General features: G+C 40.9%; 1 protein-coding gene across 2 annotated transcripts; it reads left to right on the plus strand.

Annotated features, from left to right (window-relative positions):
• Nucleotides 1-1,305: 1,305 nt before the first annotated feature.
• Nucleotides 1,306-19,256, plus strand: igf1 (insulin-like growth factor 1). Of its 2 annotated transcripts, none has more exon segments than NM_001279503.1 (5): nucleotides 1,306-1,353; nucleotides 2,611-2,770; nucleotides 13,344-13,591; nucleotides 13,764-13,796; nucleotides 16,347-16,406. In NM_001279503.1, coding segments are annotated over 5 exon segments (549 nt in total).
• The last annotated feature ends 7 nt before the right edge of the window (nucleotides 19,257-19,263 follow it).

A 19,263-nucleotide genomic window follows, 5' to 3' on the forward strand; every position in this document is an offset into this window, starting at 1 on the left:
TGATCGCGTTTTGACCCACTTTACCCAAACAACTCTAACTGTTGCGTGTCTTAAGTCCCCTTTGGAACCAACCTTGCTCGTGATGCACACACACAAACACGGACGGAGCATGCCTGGATACGTGCCGGTGTCCTGTTTTATGATTGGGTCACAGCACTGATCTCATGTTTAGCGACTGGATCAGTGTTGATATCCCATCACTGCTGAGAACAACCCTCTTTAAGCCCTTGCTTTCGTCCCTTCCTGTGACACAGTGGGAACTGCGGGGCCCCGACTTCAACACGATGACAGTGGGTGGCCCTGCATCAAGAGTCTGTCAGTGCAGACGATTGCTCCAAGGATATGAAATAAATGTCTTCTTCATCATAAAATCCCATGTGTTTTTCTTTTTTTCCTCCTTTTTTTATTTTTCCACTCTAGTTCACAGGAGCATCAGATGTCATTTACAGGCGAACCCACTTCTATTAAGTGAAAATCAGCAAGAAGGGAGAGAAAACCAGAGACATACACCAGGATTATGCAGTGACAGTGTGCAGAAAGGCAGCAAACCCTGCACAGTGGCTCTCAGTTTAGAGGGAACAGGGCTTCACATGTGGCTTTCTGGCTCAAGTTTGCTCCTTACTGTAATAAAAATGTCACATTTTTACATTTTCACTCCAGTTCACATTTATTTAGCTTTTCCTTGTGAGGTTTTCAGGTTAGGAGCACTGCGGTGTCTAAGTGGGAAAGTGTTTTTAATGATTTATTTAATCAAACCACTAGTGGAGAGACTTGCTGTTCAGTTACGCGGTGCCAAATTACGCACAACAGCAAAGAGCCATATCACAACCGCCAGCTCGTCTTTAACTTCTCCTTTATGAGTTTTCAGGGCACAAAATAATGCGTTTGTAAGAGTGTGAGCCGCCACTGCTGCTGCTGGTGGTGGTGGTGGGGCTGATCTGAACTACTAACCAAGTCTTAGAGAGATCAAAATTCAATCCCGTTCTGAGAAAAAACAGAAATGACGTTATTTGAATATGTGCCCAAAATCCTTAATGAATAACTTAGGACGAGTAGGAGGCAAATGCTGCCCCAGCTGTTTCCTGTTGAAAATGTCTGTGTAATGTAGATAAATGTGAGGGATTTTCTCTCTAAATCCGTCTCCTGTTCGCTAAATCTCACTTCTCCAAAACGAGCCTGCGCAATGGAACAAAGTCGGAATATTGAGATGTGACATTGCCCGCATCTCATCCTCTTTCTCCCTGTTTTTAATGACTTTAAACAAGTTCATTTTCGTCGGGCTTTGTCTTGTGGAGACCCGTGGGGATGTCTAGCGCTTTTTCCTTTCAGTGGCATTTATGTGATGTCTTCAAGGTAACTTACCTGATTTCCTTTGACACTATACATTATCACCTTGATTCTTCACTTGCTCACTATTTGCACAGAGCATCCTCGCCTACTTTAAAAAGAAACAATAAAAGGGGATTCTTATCGCTTGCTTGTATTTCACAGCTTTTGAACGCATGCATTGGTGCGGATTTATTCACATTTTTCTCCTTTTCATCCACTTATGGAACAACTCTCCCGCATGTCCTGGTAATCTATTTTATTTTATTTTTTTTCCAGAGATAATTATATTTTCTACATTTTGCTTTAATTGATTCTTTTCTCTTTTTTGCAATTAAAAAAAAATCATTGACATGGATCGTGCATGACTTTCAGCGCAGGTATGAATTTGGACATTTTCCGTGCGCCCGGCGCTCTTTTTCCACCAGAAAGCCCTAATGCAGCTGTGCAACTTTCAAAGTAATTACTGCTGAGTCTGCATAATTTACGTGCTAAATATCTAACCTGATACCTCTGCGGGGTTGAAAGACAGAGAGCGGGAGAGAGGAGAGATTATCAAGAAACACTTGCGGGCGTCGGGACTTTGCGGTTGTGATGTAGATGGATAACGTTCCGTGTTTATTCTTTTTTTTACGCTTGGCAGCTCGTTTATTCTCCTTTCTGAGTGTCGAAGCACTTTTGCGCCTAATAATGCGCTGACAGCTGGGCTTTGGCACATTTTAAATGTTAAACTGGTTGTTAATGATAGATGTGATGGATAGCCTGCATTTAATTAATGTGATTAATGCGGATTGTTGTTAACTTGCTAAGACCCACTACACAGAAGCCGGGCGGATGGACGAGAAGGAGAGGAGGGGGGTATAGTGTGTTTTCAATTTGGACGCGCTCCGCTCGGTTACGCACAGGCGCTCCGGAGCATCAGAGCTGCTCAGCCTCCTGTTTGACTGACTCTGGCACCGAGTGCGAGTCTGGATTTAATACATTTTCCTCCACATCTCCAAACTCCTGTAAAGTTACCATCTGTTTCTTTGCCTTCTTTTAGCGGATGGAACATCCTGGATGCCCAACTTTAAGCTGGCTGCCTTTTTTTTTTTCAACCCTGTGTTTGACAGTGCATGTGTAATACTGCCACTTACTGACGTGCCTTTGAGCAAGACACTGCAACAAACTGTCACAGCAGATGCGCTAAATGGAGAACAGTGCATGAAGCTTTGAGTTGTGGTTAAAAGAAACTCTTTTACCGATGATGCTGTGAAAATGTTCTTGCTCTCTCCCTGTGCGCAGAGTGCGATGTGCTGTATCTCCTGTAGCCACACCCTCTCACTACTGCTGTGCGTCCTCACCCTGACTCCGACGGCAACAGGGGCGGGCCCTGAGACCCTGTGCGGGGCGGAGCTGGTCGACACGCTGCAGTTTGTCTGTGGAGAGCGAGGCTTTTATTTCAGTAAGTGCACCTTTTTATTTATTCATAAAGGTTGGCTGTATATGTCCCAGAGCTCTCCACCTCCTGCGAGCTCATAAATAAAAGAGCAGCCAGTTTGACATCTCGTCTTGGCTTTCTCTTAATGTTTTTTTTTTTTTTTTTACTTCATTCATTCATTCCTCATCCACTCTTACATCTTATATTTAAGTTCCCTGTACATTTGTTTTAATGCCACTCTCATCACCAAGGTCAAATTCTGAATGAGAAAAGTTAGATGAAATATGGAATAATGATAAGTAACTCTTATTGGTGGCAAATCGCAGCTGTGCCCAGAGGGAAAGGGCTTTAAGTGGAATTTGGCTATCTCCAAGAAAAAGGAGGGGTAGAAAGTAAATGTTGCAGTGAAGTTTTTTCTTTTTTCCACCAGAGAAGGGAGAGCCACCCAAAGAAAACCCTCGACCAAGAAACCAGGATTTAAATCTCCAATTTTTCCATTAAGGGTACAACCTAGCCCAGAGCAGCACAGGATATATGAAGCTATGAAGGTTAGGTGCAATGTTCCACCAGCAGCCAGAGTTTCTCAGGACATGTATCCTGCTCTGTCTGTCAGAGACGAGCAGCATGACTGTACATTAACAGTATAGCTGGCTCCCACAGAGCTGAAGGTTAGAAGCTCATGATTCACTTTTCTCTGGCTGGCATCCATCAATTAAGCCAGTTTCAGCAAATGTCCTCAACGAGCATCACATCTCCACCAACAGTCATTTCTTATTCATAAAATTATTAGTTCTCCCTCTGACTCCTGTGCAGTTTTGTCATAACAATCCATTTTAAATGGTTTGGTTTGGTCCCAAAGTTATGAAAGATTTTCCACATGTGGTAGACTTTGTCAGCTGCCAGTTCGAAAAACAGAAGAAGAAGATATAAGATTTCTCTTGGAGATCAGCAGCATCTATAATGCATTTGCAGTTCTTCTCTTTTCCAGTAATTGATTTCTTTCACCTTCACTTGAACCTGAATAGTTTGAAAATATACCTTTTCAATCCTGAAGGACAATTAGAGGCCAGAAGAAGGCAGGGGGAGGGCAGCAGTGGTCTAAAGCCATGCTCAGGTTTAGCAGGTAACTTTACTGCGTTCGATAACTTAGTTTGGCTTGATAACCCATTAATTTTTCCTAATTATCACTAAAATGAAGCTGATTGAAATGAATTGGATAAGCAGAAGAGAATGGATGGCAATCACAAGCCCAGTCTAAATCCAAGCAGCAAAGACTTCACCCTATGATAAAACCTACCCTGCTTAATGGTCCTATTTGACCATAATTTACTACGTAATCATCATGTTGCATTAGCTAAAAACCAATAATCAGCAAAGTGTTTACTGAAATTAAAGATCGCAGGAGATGAATGTCATTTTCTCATAGAATTCTACATATTCCGACTTTTTCCATTTTTGCACCAGAGGAGTCGCCCCCTGCTGGCCATTAGAAGAAAAAAATGCAGGTTTAAGGGACTTCAGTACAAATATCGTCTATACACTCTGGTGTTCAAACAATGCTTAACAGCTGGATTTAAATCCTTAACTGACCTAAACCAAGTATTGTGGTGCTGTGATTCCACAACATGTGGGCCAGCTTTTAAGGGTACTGCAGGGCCACAACCTCAAACTAGGAAATACCTCATCTTCAGTTCAAGTGATGATCAAAGTTGCAATTATAGGTTTGGACCGCAGAGCTACTTCTACTAATCTTAAGTATTTGTGAAAAAATTACAGCAACACACTAGGTCATGGTTAGCACTGCAGTTAGTAAGAACATAACATAACGTATACAAGTGGACTGATTGATTCTTATATAGCGCTTTTCTACTCTTTCGGTGTACTCAAAGGGCTCTATCCAACATGCCACATTCACCCAATCACACTCATTCCACAAGAACTTTCTCTATACATAGTGCTTTCTAACTACATTCACACACATGCATACTCCGATGGATGCATTGGAGAGCAACTTGGGGTTAGAATCTTGCCCAAGGATACTTGGCATGCAGACTAGAGGAGCCAGGGATCGAACCACCAACCTTCCGATCAGTAGGTGACCTGCTCTTCCTGAGCTACAGCCACCCCTGTAAAGAACATCATGATGTAACAGCCTGAGTATTTCAGCTGAGAGAAGAAACATTCAAACGACGAGTCTCTTGCAGTCATAAATCTTTTAGAAGCTTTCTTTTTGTTGAATTCACATAATAAATCCACCATAGTTCTTATTGTTGAAGGGTTATTTCCATCTGCAGATCTCTACATGTGGTGGCGTGGCTCTGTTCTGGGACCTTCCCACCCTTCCATATGCATGGAAAGGTGTGCCATGGAAGTGGGTTGTAAAGTGGCGTGCAGACATGTGTATAGCAAACTGGGGACAGGCTAATAGATGGGATATGCTTCAGGCTCGGGTCCATTTGTGTCATGTGATGCGAGTATGAGGCTCTGAGGAGGCGTCTGTGTGCCTGGTAATTTACACGAACACAAAGATTTTACATTATCCTACCATTACCACTGAGAATCGACCGAACTGTGCTTTGATGGGACTAGCTACACCTGTCATGAAAAACGTCTGACACTGCATGCAAAGTGCATTATGCAGGAAAGTGTTTACAGAACTCAAGTCAGAAGGTAATTTTCCCAAAGACTTCTATAGGACCAGAAGTCTTTTTCAAACTACAGCTATCGCCCTCTAGTGGCCTGGAAAAGAATGCAGGTTTAAAGCACTTGCATGTTGGCTTCTCTTTTAAAAGCCAGAAGCTACTCTCAGATCTATTTCCTGCTTTCTACCAGCTTGTTTATGGATGACTTTATTGTTTCGGAGAGATTGGAAATTAAATAGGCACAATACAATTCACACATCACTGTAAAATCTCTCTCTTACCCCTTCTCTAACCTTAACAAAGCATCTGAGTTGCATAACCTAAACCATGTTTCTGGCTGTTATGCTAAGAGATTGCACAAATTAAATCATTTTAAGTCTTTGGAATTCGGTCTTCTGAATGTAAATAGATTTCTTTACAGATAGCAGTGTCAACATGCACCTTGCTGCTCCTCTCCCCGAATCCTGCTCCTTGCAGCTTTTCCAGGACCAGTCCACATTATTCTCTGCGTCAGGGCCTCTGAATGGCATTTGCCAGAAAGTTTTTTGGAGAGCCACCAAGCTACTGCAAAGCTGCAAGCCGTGTTCGTCCAGATGCTCCTGGCAATACCCGCATGCTGTGAAGTGGTCTTGACAGCCAGTCTGATTGCCAGTATTCTGCCTGTTAAGACTTTTTGGTCTTTGGATTCCCTCGGCTTCAGCGTCTTCTTCTTTAAATGGTTTAAGCTGAGAAACAGAGTCAGAAAAAATTAACTACATGATCAAACATAACATTTTAATAAGTGCAGGCCTTGGATTCTGAGTAAACAGGTTTGGACTTTGGCATCTTTTTATCCTTAGCAGTCATTTTTTTTAAAAACCCAACTCTGAACATTTCATTTCTGCGAATTTGAAATGGTCCCGTGACCTGTCTGCAGCTGTAGCTTAAAAGTTTTTGATATGTTTAGGATTTTGACATGATATGAGAGTGTTCAGAGCCGGGGTGATGTGGGAATGTGACAAAGGGTTGGATACTGATACCGGGGTTTAACTGCAGTTTATTAAATGTTTCTCAGAGGCTGGCTTCTACTGTTGTCCACGGGAAAGTGTTGAACAGAAGCCAATGCAACTCATGAGTCCTCATGTAGAATATACTTCTTAAACAGGAACAGACCTTTTTGTGGTGGTTGGTGGAACGTATTTGTCTTTCCCACATTACCTTACACTGAGCTGTCAGTGGACTACACAGCATCCATCTATCAATGCTACTTTTTCCTGTTAAAAAGAGGCGTATTTTATGAACACTCCATCCATTCTCTGAAAAAGATGACGAGGTTTGAGCAGCAGGGTGCCGTGCCTTGGAAAATATGCTTCTCGCCGTCGTCCTCGGTTTCTCTCACTCTCTCATATTCTCGCTGTCATCCCTTTTCCTTTACTTATAGTCAGTAAAGTATCTGGAGAATCCATTTGGGCTCTGTCGTCCATAGGACGCGGCAGAGTAACGGCTTGGCCAAAGGAAGCGTGATCCTTTCCCTGAACTCTTCCCCTCCAGTCTGGCCGTGTTGAACTTGGCAGCCCTCTGATTGATAATGTGTGCAGAGACAGTGTTGCAACAACAGCAGGCTTTATGTGCTCACAGTGCTTTTTGCCATGCCACCAGTAAAGTGAAGCACACTTGTATTTCACAACTGCAGATTTCCTACCCTGACAGAAAACATTAGTTGGTGGAAATTCATTTTTTTAAAGGGTAATTAAACAAACTGCGGTCAATGAAACAGAGAAAAAAAACTGCAGTCAGTTTTTCCAATTATTAGCCCGACCTAAAAAATCCTTAGTTGTCTTTGTAATGCTTTAGCAGGCAGGACTGCGGGGTGATTTCACTGGGATGTTCATTCCATGAATCAGATCTGTTATGGGACGTTTTTTGGCTGAAGTGTGAGTGCTAAGTAGCTCCGCGCTCTAAGTCACTTTTAGTTCATGCTGAAATATTCAGCTGTTTTAGAGTGAGCACGAGATATTTAATCTTACTCTGTGAGACTTCTGCATAGTGTCTGCAAAGAAGATGAAATAATCCATCTTTTTTCAGCCAAAAGCTCATCGTCACTACACAAATACCCAATAAGAAGGCAACCAAATATAAAATGCAGTGTGCTCAGGTGAGTTGAAGGTGGAAAGGAGAGTGGAGGATGAGATATGACTTCCTTTTCAGTGTCTGTCCCTGCCAGTTTTATTCAGAGCCACTTGAGCTGGAGAAAGAGGGAGAATGTGTAAACAGCACATCACATGCATGCATGGTGAGGCCTGGTCCCTCAGCAGCAGGGGATTATGTGGATTACAGGATGATCAGGACACCCTCCACCATCCCCTCCCGCCATAGTTTTGCACTGGACCTGGGCACACAACGGAAGGCACCAAGGCCCGAAGAAAGCCCTCCTGTGTCTTCTCCATCACTGTGAAAAGGTGTCGATTTCCCATGAGGACCTGAAACTAAAAATCTCTGACCCCCGCTGTGAAATACTGCTCGGTGGAACAAAGAGGCTTCTCATGAAAAGGACAGGCAGGCGTCGTCCAGATTTAAATCTGTACATTAGGTGAAGTTGAGACTCGAGGGATTTGAGGACACTAAAGAGTACTTAACCTTTTCCTTCATTCACATTATGCAGGCCTTCTACAAAGAAAACAGGGGAACATTAGTGAGATTTATAGATATCTTCTTCATGGCGTTCTTTTGTCTTTATAGATCTCATAAAATGGCTTGGTTTCATTTTCTAGGTGTAACCAAAGACTCATGCACAGCAGTGATCACATTACATTTCTCTGTAATGCAGAAATGTAGCCTTTCTAAATTCGATAACTATTCAAATACTCAAGGCTATAATAAATAATGAAATTTATCTCCATGATAAGCAAATGGAAATAAATAATCAAACACAGGCATTAACCACAGACAATATAAAAGATGGATGCAGCTTCCAGGCAAAGTTCTTTCACCTGCGATCTTTTTTAATGGCCACCAACTGGTGATAAAGACTTCCAGTGTTGAGGCTTTGCAGACACATGACCACTAACCATGTAATGATAACTTAACTTGTCTCCCAACTACCGATCATGAGAGAAAAACAATTTTCATCGACCAGCTGCAAGTTGTTTCTGAAGGTTGATGGCAGTCCGCAGGGCAAATTATTGCCAAAGTCCCAGTCACCCAGGCCCACAGAGCCGTCAGTGACCCCCTGGCAACTACCTGTGTTCCCCACCTGGTTGCTAAAAATACTAGCATAATGTTGTGGTTGCAGTTTGGATGGAAGTGGCTGACTTGTCTACAAATAAGAAAAGTGTCACTCAAATCGGAAAAGGAGAAGGTTCACCTTCAGAGTGAAAAGGCGTACCTCAGCGCTACAGACACCTTTTATTTTGAAGGTGAAACTTCTCCATTTCTGTTTTGGGTTGCACTTTATCAAGCTCTTTTACTGCTTAGTTTGCAGTTAGCAAGTATTTGCATACATACATCAAAAACTACAGGCAACTGTAGCAATCCGCTTGCAACTAAAGCAGTCACAAGGAGGTTTTTGGTGCAGCAACTGATTTCATCCAGCTACAACCAGAAAACTCTGGGAAGCTCTACCTCGCTACGTGGTCATGGGATGACATTTAGCTCAAATTTGCATATCATTTTCACCTTAATTGAACTGCTCTGTAGTTCATTTGGTGCTGGACTGAGACCACCTTCTCCAAAATGTCCCACTGCAGTATTTCCAAAAAGTCTTGTTACACAATCTTTATATTTTTATACAGATTCCAGACATTACTTTTCAAAAAGACTTCCCATTGTTCAGAAAACATGGATTTGAAAACAAATGACTCCATAAATAACTTAAATTCAATAATATTATAACATATATAATTACATTTGTAAATTCCAAAAGTTATTGCAAAACTTTGCCAAGAACACATACCCTGAAAAATCCATCTTTAAATATTCATAATGCATTTGGATAAGGTTCAAATTCTCACAAGCCATAAAACATGGTACCAATGATAAAGAGATAGTTTCTAGTACTTAAAGCAGCTCTTATAGTCCCTGCCCAGCCGTAAACTCCTTGACACTGTGCAGGAGGAGCAGTGCACTGGCTCCAAGAATCCACTGCTTTTTATTGACCATGACCAAGCTGTAAAACTCAGATGCTTTCTGTGCCACTCTGGAATGGGGAAATCGAGCTATCTCTCTCCAGTGCTGCTCCTTGGAGGAATGAACGCTATGCATGCTGAGCCTGTCAAATACCAAATCAAAGATGTTTCAGGGAACCGTGCGGTGACATCAGATGAAAGACTTTACGAAAAACTAACAAGTCATAGATTGCGGATAGTCAAAACTATAGCATAGCTTCTGTTAAGAAGGATGCTGTCAGAGTGACATCCAAGGTGAAGAAGTTCTCCACCCCAAAGACCAATTTGTGGTTTTTGTGCAGCCAGCTGTAGACTTAAACTTAAAACAGTGCTTCTATACATATTTAACCGGGGTCAAGTCTACGCAGACGCGTTCAACACATGCTCACTAGAAATCGTGTGGACCTCCTGATGGACGAAGAAGAGCTGCTTAGTTTGCTGTGTTTGGCTGAACAACAGGAAAAAGTCAAAAAGAGAAAACGGTGTGTGCAAATTCAAAACAAGAACAAGATCAAGGTTGTGCAAGACGTCATTAAACTACATATGGTGAATGAAACAAACTTTCAGTTCACTTTTAATTGGTGTGACTGCAGTGGTGCTAGGCCACATGGCTTCAGATTTTGGGTTGAGTGCTAAAGTGCATATCGGTGATACAATGAGACAAAAGCAATGATTTGGCCTTTATAAAACACTTAAAAGAAGGTTCTGTAAATGTCTAAGTGGCTAATTCGTAGTGGACAAAGACTGTGGTGGTTTTCAGTTTACAACCGGTAAAACTTATTCCAAAGTTAACACACTTATGGACAAAGGAAAATACCTCAGAACACATCAAAATGAGCATAAAACTTCTGAAAAGAATAGCTTTTTCAACGTCCGGGGTTTCTCAGAGATGTGTGTGTTAGTTGTGGTTCCTTGAGTCACCAGGTGTGCGACGTACATGGCTATCCAGTGTATCAGGCCCTCCTAAATAAACCTCTGGCTTTTTTCTCTTTATTTTCTTGAATTCACCATCGAGTACGGTATGTGCTATCCATTAATCTCTGTGTTCAGCATCTTGTCAATAATCCCCACTAAAAAACGCTGCTCTGGTTAGAGATATTTGTACAGGCTGGCATCATCTGCAAAGAAGTAAGTCGTTAAAGGTCATTCCTAAAGACAGTTGGTGTTTAATAATCAAAAGAAACATTCTTTCTTTAAGTTTTCCTTCAGACTGACTTTTGCAAAATTGGCAAAACCTTTTTTTGCATCTTCTTCATTTTGAGGCGGGAAACAAAGCGTTTTACCCTTTTTATTTAGCCTTATTTAACAGTCACAGAAAACAATTCTTTGTTGATGGGGGATTACAGCAGTTATCCAAAGCTTTTAGACCTGATTATTATATGCGTGTTTTCCCCTAACCTGCCTGAGCTGATTATCCTACATGTTACAACCGGCACCAGCTGATTACCCTGTCCCTTCCAGCTGTTTGTGCAGCAGGGTGGCAAACTATTTTCAGAATAATAGCGGATGTTAATTTGTAAGGCTTTATTGGGGGGGATTGAAAAACAGGCCAGGCATTGAAGCACAGCCCCTCTTTTGGCTTTCAGAAACCATTATATAATCACCAGCCAGGGCTCAGTGTCGTATTTTTCTCTTTTTAAATGTCTTCACGTCTGGTGTTAATAGAACAGCCAAGGCTTGGCCCACTATTACTCAGTGGGACAAGCACTGAAAGAATTTCTTAGAAAAACAAAGTGAATATAAGTGTTTGAACTGTATATAATAAAGATTTGAATATCCAAATTAAGATTTTTTTTTTTTCAGCCGTTTAAATATTTCAGTTGTCTAGTTTGCACACATCTAGTTTAGAAGTCTGAGATCTGGGTAAATCCAGTTCTTCTGTTTCCTAAATAATGCAGGTGCACAAGGTATTTTTAGCATCCTGCTACCTGATGAGCAACATGAAAGCCTCCCTATCACCTCCCATCTCCTCCTCTTCATTCACACCTCTGTTAGCCTCCACTCTGCTTTGTGTCTGGGGGTCTGAGGAGAAAGATGCTTCTGTTTCTGAATGAAAGCTACTCTCTGTTCAAAATAACGTTGTCAGGACAAGGCAGACAGAGAGCAGAAGTTAATGCACTTTGTCAGCACTGGCAGTCTTCTGAGCCAAGAGCTATTAACTCTGAGAGGGAAAGGCATTTCCTCCTTGTAAATGCCATATTAAATTATTATTATTTCATTTGGTAACAGGGAAAAGCCCATCAGGACTATATTGTTCAAGGTGAGCAGGGAATTGTAAATGGGGAGTCTGGGTTTTTCTAAAAGCCACCAAAGAGGGTGGGTTCTGGGGGGTTAGGGAGTTAAAAGAGGAAGTGAGTACTGGCGTCACTGTAACTAAATGTGGTCATTGAGTCAAAAATCTGTCACGCCCTGAGATGTGTTATTTGGACTCAAAAACCTCCCCCAAAAAGCAAAATACCCAAAACACCTTTGCTAGCTGTGGCTTTGCTTCTTTACTTCATGCAGTGAGCATGCATCATGTCTCCATCCTCAAAATCTGTGTTATTTGAACGAGCCTCCAGGGTGCTTCTGCCAAATAAAAATGTGAATGAACAGTGGGACATAGCCAATGGTGGTGTGGTCCTAAAAGCCTGCCTGGATGTTTCTGCAGGTGGATCGGGCCCAGGGGACTTGTGGCTTGGCCTCGCTGGACTATGTAAAAGACACCTGGGCCAAAATGGCTGAGCAGGATATTCTCACCATTTGGGTGACTGCCCCCTTCCCCCAGCCTTTCCCTCCTTTTTTTTTTTTTTACATTGATGCAGCTGCCAAAATGAGTCCACAGTGTGCAATGTGATATGTTGTAAATTTTACATGTAAGAAATCAATGTCACTGAGGCCATATGGCTGTTATCACAGCTTTATTACGAGCGTGGCGTCGGCGTCCGGCCATCGCCAGAATGTCTTTGATTAATTCTATGAAAAAAATGAGAAGCATAGGAAAGGGAAAATAATAATATCATAATTTTAAAGATTCAAAAGTGACAATTTCAACTGAAAATACGTAGTAAACTTCAAATCAATGGGTATTTGGGGTAAAAATAGACAAAGGCACAGATTTTGTTGGCTAATATAAAAATGTTTTGTCAGCTGTACACATGTAAAGTGTTTTTTCTGGCCTATGCTTTATACTTGTATAAATTAAAAATATATTAAATTATATGTAGAAAGCATGGAAATCATGAAACAAAATTGTTCCTTTTTGCTTCCTAGCTAACATCAATATTTTTGTTGTTGAGTTTGGCTGGTTCAGCTAAACCTGTACTGGCCATAAGCATGAGGGCAAATTTACCACTTAAATTATGTACTAAATTTCAAATCAAAGTTCCCTTAATTTAGAAGCAGGTAAACGAATGCGGACAACACTGATTTTACTGGCTGAAAGGATATTTACCATTAACGTATTTTTTCTTTTCCTGTAGGATGATAGCAAATTAAGCTAGCAATAGTTTTGTTAACCGATTTAAAATGTTGTCTCTGGCTGACTTTTTATATAAATATAGTTTTAGAATAAATCCAGTCATATGAAATCATTAAACAAATCTGTTTTTTCTTCAAGTCCAGTCAAGAGCCAAAATAATGCTATCTAGCCTTTTAATACCGGCTCATGTAAACAAGTGCAGCTTTCTTTCTGAAGTAGTAAAGTTTGGAGAAATGAGTCCTTTATTTCAGCGCACTAGCCACCAATTTTGTTGGGTAGAAAATTAGAATTAAGCAATGGAACTTGTTCTGTCTCTCCATTGTCTAAAACCTGCTGCCGTTCTTCTCAAACAGATAAACCAACAGGCTATGGCCCCAGTGCAAGGCGGTCACGTGGCATCGTGGACGAGTGCTGCTTCCAAAGCTGTGAGCTGCAGCGCCTTGAGATGTACTGTGCACCTGTCAAGACTCCCAAGATTTCTCGCTCTGTGCGTTCACAGCGGCACACAGACATGCCAAGAGCACCCAAGGTTAGTAGCAGAGCGAACAAGGGGACAGAGCGTAGGACAGCGCCTCAGCCAGACAAGACAAAAAACAAGAAGGTGAGTTAAGCATCAAAACAGATAAACTGTAAAAATTGTTGATTGGATTGAATTTACATTTTGTTACATGATCAGAGCATACGTGCATAATATCCTGATTAATTAAGGTAATATAGCTTAATTAGCAGAAACTCGTCCATCCAACTAAAGTGACCTAATTTTTCTTCCACAGAGACCTTCACCTGGACATAGTTCATCCTTCAAGGTATGCATGCAAAATGATCTCATGTTTCATTGTCCTTTTGTCATTTAAGCTTTACCAAACACGCAATCTCTCCAATGACATAAGAGTTTCAAAAGCAGGGCAATCTTTTTACAAGAAATGAAAACTTTATATAAATCCTAGTTCTAAAACATCAGGGGGCAACTAAAGAAAGTGTCATTTCTAAATATGGATTCGGTGTCATAGTGTGAGCGTTTTAAAATTCAACCATGTGCTTTTTACTCTTTTCTCCAAAAAGAACACCATTAGAATCGGAAGAAGAAACTAAGTGGTTTTTGTGGTAGACCTGCAGTGGCACTCCCCAGGCACAATCTCCACTCTGCTACTGTACATTATGTCCTAAAATTCAGATAGCTTACAATACAACATATGCAAGGGAACGAGCCAAAGCACACATATCACGTTTGGTGATTTGTGGGGTGGGTGTAGCTCAGGTGGCAGAGCAGGGCAGCCACTAATCAGGAGGGCGGTGGTTCGAGCCCAAGCTGCCTCCTGGCTGCATGCCAAATATCCTTGGGCAAGATACTAACCCCATGTTTGCCGACTGGTGGTGGTCAGAGGGCCCGGTGGCGCCAGTGTTCGGCAGCCTCGCCTCTGTCAGTGCGCCCCAGGGCAGCTGTGGCTACAATGTAGCTTGCCATTGCCTGTGTATGAATGACTGAATGTAGTGTAAAGCGCTTTGGGGTCCTTAGGGACTGAGTAAAGCGCAATACAAATGCAGGCCATTTACCATTTTATGTTTGCAGCTGTTCGTACATCACTGGCAGTTGGTGGTGAACAATTTTAGATCTGTTCGAAGGTTGAGATCATACTCTGTCCGAATATAGCATGTTTTCTCACTGAATGCATTTGAAATCCGAGTGCCCACATCAGATCAGAATAACCACACTCAGAAGAGGCAGAGTGTAAAATCAATCATTGTAGAGGGAAAGATGCTGAAGAAAAATTCAGTGAGCTGCATTTGTTTGAATTCATTTAGAGTCCAAGAATCAATTATATAAAGAACATATCTTTGATTTAAAATATGCAGACCTCCTTGGCAGGGAGGTAAGCAGTTAAGAACTAAGTAGATAACTACTACTAGAATCTACTAGAATAAGTACTGTAATAAGTACAGGCAGAACTACTTATGTACTTTCCCTAGACAAGTTAATTTTTTATATAGTATCACAAGACAAACCAGGACAATAGAAAAGAATCAGGGTGTTACCATAGCCCAGGTAAACTCTAGAACTCAACCTGATTGAAATGCTGTGGTGGTCTTTTAAGGGAGCTGTGCATAAATAAATACCCCCAAACATTAATGAACTGAAGCACCACTATATAGAAGAGTGGCTCAGAATTCCTCCACAACAATTTGGGACTGGTAAAGTGATTCAGGACACCATTACATCAAGTTATTGTAGCTCAAGATGGGTCTACAAGCTATTGTGTCAAGGGTGCACTTATTTCTTTCTTCAGAGAGCCTTCCCAAAAAGTCTTGCATGTGCAAGCACTACCCAGTGGCACAATGAATGTGAAGTGGGATCTTAGGTCTTACATGGTTCAGGCACACAAAAACCCTGTTTAGAGGCTAGGATGTGCAGATGTTGGTGGAAGTAGTTATACACTGAGGGTGAAGAAAGTGATCAGCAGTCACGTCTGGTAATTTTTAGGGCTTTTACTATTACTAGGGAAGGATTCCGGCCTCTTTCAGGGCACAGTCCAAAGCAATTTTCCCCTGATTTCCCCTTGCTGTCAATTGCTTGAATACAAGACCAAGATGCCCCTTCTGCTCTAGCGTTACCCCAACTAGTGTAAGAATCTTTATGGCATATGACTGACGTTACACTTAGACAAGATCACTTTTAGACCAACATTTGGATGTTGGAATGTCTTGATGCATGTTCCATCATACCAGAAAGTTGATTCTGTTCATTCTGGACTACAAAAGACACTCAGATCATTGACAAAACCTTTCTCCCACTGAAAGTGCAATGTACAGATGAATAAAATCAACTTTTTGGGATTTGGAAGTTAGCGTTACTAGTACTAAAAATTGATTCCTATTTGAAGTTACCAGAAATAAAAAATAAAAAAATTGTTTTGTTTTATTATTGTTTATCACCATCACCATCATGCTGCTGTGGTTAGCAGCTGTTTTAGGTTCTAAGTTTGAGCATCCTGGTTGGCTAGGGTCTTTCTGTTTGGAGATTACATATCTGATTTCTTTCCACTGACCAAAGATGTGGTTGTTAAGTAAAGTGGTCATTCTGAATTGGCCATAGATGTGAAAGTGTGTGTTTCTAAGTTTCTCTAAATTAGCCCCAAGATGCATGGGTAACCACACAGAGTGTATTGCACTTTTCACCTAATATCATTTGGGATGTGTTCCAACCCCTTGTGACCCCTAAGTTGGATAAAGCAATACGAAAACTGCCGGGTAGATGGATTTTGACCAAATAAGTACAGAAGACCAGGCCATCCGGTATCTTCTATATCTCTGCTGTACATCTAAAAAAAAAAAAAAAATGTGTTTCTATTTTGTTGCAGGAAGTCCACCAGAAAAACTCAAGTCGAGGAAGTTCGGGGGGCAGGAATTACAGAATGTAGGGAAGGAGCAAATGGACAAATGCCCAGCAACTTGGGAGGAGAGAAGGGAGTGGCCTTACCTGGTACCCCTGTGGAATGGTTCACTGTAAAACAAAAGAAAGAAGATGCTAATAATGACCTGAAAAGCTCTTCAAAATGATTGAAAACAGAGAGCTAGGTGGTGTGTAAGGGTCTGATGTGGAAAATTGTGATTATTTTATACACTGCACCATTCCATACTGGGAGGAATTCTTTGTTAATGCAATGTAACAGACTAGTTTAGCTGCTAAGACACGAACAAGAGCTTATTATACCTCCATGTTGGAGCTGCAGCCTCCCCAGGCTCCAGGAAAGATGGGAACGTATCTGGGCCTCAGCCAATCAGAGAGCAGCATGGCTGTGGCTCGGTCACATTTAACAGTTAGTACCCCAGTTCAAAGCTGATATATTACCTTCAGAGTTTGTTTTTATGCACCATCCATTACTGTGGATATTTTTATTATGTAAAAAAAAATAAAAAAGGTTTGCTTTAAGGACAAAGACCAGGTGGTTCATCACAGTTTAAACATTGTTGTAGGTATTTTAACTTGAGTCTAAGTCTAAACCTTACTAAGAGGAGTCGCTGGAAGGTTTGAGATCAGTCCAAATCCCTCTTAAGCCCCAGGAAGTGTTCAAAACCTGAGGACTGAGTCTACAATCCAAACATTATAAAAGGAGCTCAAGCACTATTAGAGGGGATTTTAAAGAAAGTGGGTAGTACAGAAGGTACTACAAAAAAAAGACTGGGATTTTTCACATTTTCCAAAACAGAAAAACAAATTAACCAGAAGCTAAAACTGAGTTCTCGTTTGGTCCTCAGAAGTGTGTCATTCGGTGAAGTCAAAGTGCATTTGGCAAACTGAAGTGGAACAAGTCAAATAATGACAATCAGGCAAAATGTTTGTCGTCTGCATCCTTTCACATGTCAACACCCCAGCCAAATTTGATTTTTGACAACAGTTCAGTCAACATTTCAGTTTGAGTGGAAACCTGTGTTTAACCTTGAACACAGGTTTCCACTCACAACCCGTGTTCAAGGGTAAACACGATGTTATGAAAGTTTAGTCAAAGCAAGTGCTCTAAAAAGAAGTACAACCGTCACACGTATGAGTTTAAGTGACTGATCTTGACCTGGATATTTTATTAGCTTAGGGAGGATGAGAACTTTGCAACTTTATCTGATGGCAAGAGTAGAATGAACCTCCACTGCATTCATTGCAGAGTGCACCCAAGAAACACGCATATTTGGTGAACATTGGCAAAACCACAAGGACAAATCTTTCTGGTGATGTGATGTTCGCATATCAGAACACAAATACACATGCAAAAGCACTCACAAGGTAAATTAAAGTTGTGCAACTACAAGCAAAGGTCATGCACACATACACCAACTTTCATGAAAAGCCAGTTCTGAGAAGTCCTTGCATGAGGACTAACGAAAACGGCTGTTTGTTTAAGCCTCCAAAAAAAAAAAAAAAAAAGATTAAAAAAAAACGATAAGAAAAAAAATAATAATTGCCCAAGACGACTCATCTCTGGCTCTGTCTCCTCTGCCTGTGTATAATCAAACAGTATTCCCATTATGTTAACCTATGCATTACTATCATTCATTGTACATGATGGTTTCATATAACAAAACTGTATTAAGAATCCTATCCACTGTATAATGGTGCTATTTTGTAGTTTGTTACTTGCAAGAGATGGCTAAGAGACTGATGGCAGGGCTTACATTGGAGGTCTTCCCTTTTGCACAGCCTTGTGGCCACCATTTTAATAGTGTTTTTATTTGTAAGCTGTTTCAATAAGGTAGTAGTCTAAGCGAGTAAATGTATCTGTGTGAAATCTGTGAATGCACGAAGAATTTAAAAAAAAAAAAAAAGGAAATGAATATACCATGTTGTGTTCCCAAGAAGGCAAAATGCTATTTTTTCTACTGTTTTAAATTATTTTCTCAATATAGATCCCTTATGCCAAATAACTTGACAAAAGAACTGTGAACAATGATTCTTCAAATTGTATTAAGATTGTAAAAAGTCATCCTGTACTTTTGTCTGTCCAGATGTGTGTGTTGGTGATAATTCACGTAACTGGAAGTCAAAGTACCAGCTATTGAAATTACTTAAAACGAGACAATGCAACCTTTGTCAAACAGCAGACAATTAGCATACATCCAACAAAAATCCCAAATGTACCCATTTCAGTAACATATCTAGAGTCTGGATCTTTAATTTAATGACATAAATAAAAAAAAGGTCGTTGCTACTCTCGTAGAGACAGAGCACAACTCAGTCTCTACGAACCCTACAAAAGTAGGGCTGTGGACTCAGAGTTGACTGGTCGATAGTTTAGTTGACACGCTCTTACCTGATAACATTTTTATTGATTATACGGTCCTCAGTCTTATTCGGCTCACAACTAAGGACTCACCCAAACCTGAGTACATTGACAGAATAAGAGATGGGCACTGAAGTCAGCCACTAGTTTGAGAAATCCTGTTGAGGTCTTGAGCTGATTTATTTATTCCTTTTTTTTTTTTTAACCATTCTTGGTGCTTTGAAACCAAAAAAGATGAACTTTGAAACCACACAAATTTATATAGGACCAAAAGTAATGTTGAATCTGCAGGAGTCGCCCTCTGGTAGCATTTGAAAAGAATACAGGTTTAAACCTCTTCTGCTTTGGCATCTGGTTGCCTATGCCTATGAGTGTCGGCTAGCCAATGTAATTATTATTTATAGATTTAATTAACTATTACTCAGAGTCGGTTCCAAAGTAACTGACAACATTTAAAGTTTGCAGCATTTTGAAAATCACAGTTCAACTACCAACAAACCACATC

Source organism: Oreochromis niloticus, linkage group LG17, assembly GCF_001858045.2.
Source record: "Oreochromis niloticus isolate F11D_XX linkage group LG17, O_niloticus_UMD_NMBU, whole genome shotgun sequence".
NCBI classification, from domain to species: domain Eukaryota; kingdom Metazoa; phylum Chordata; class Actinopteri; order Cichliformes; family Cichlidae; genus Oreochromis; species Oreochromis niloticus.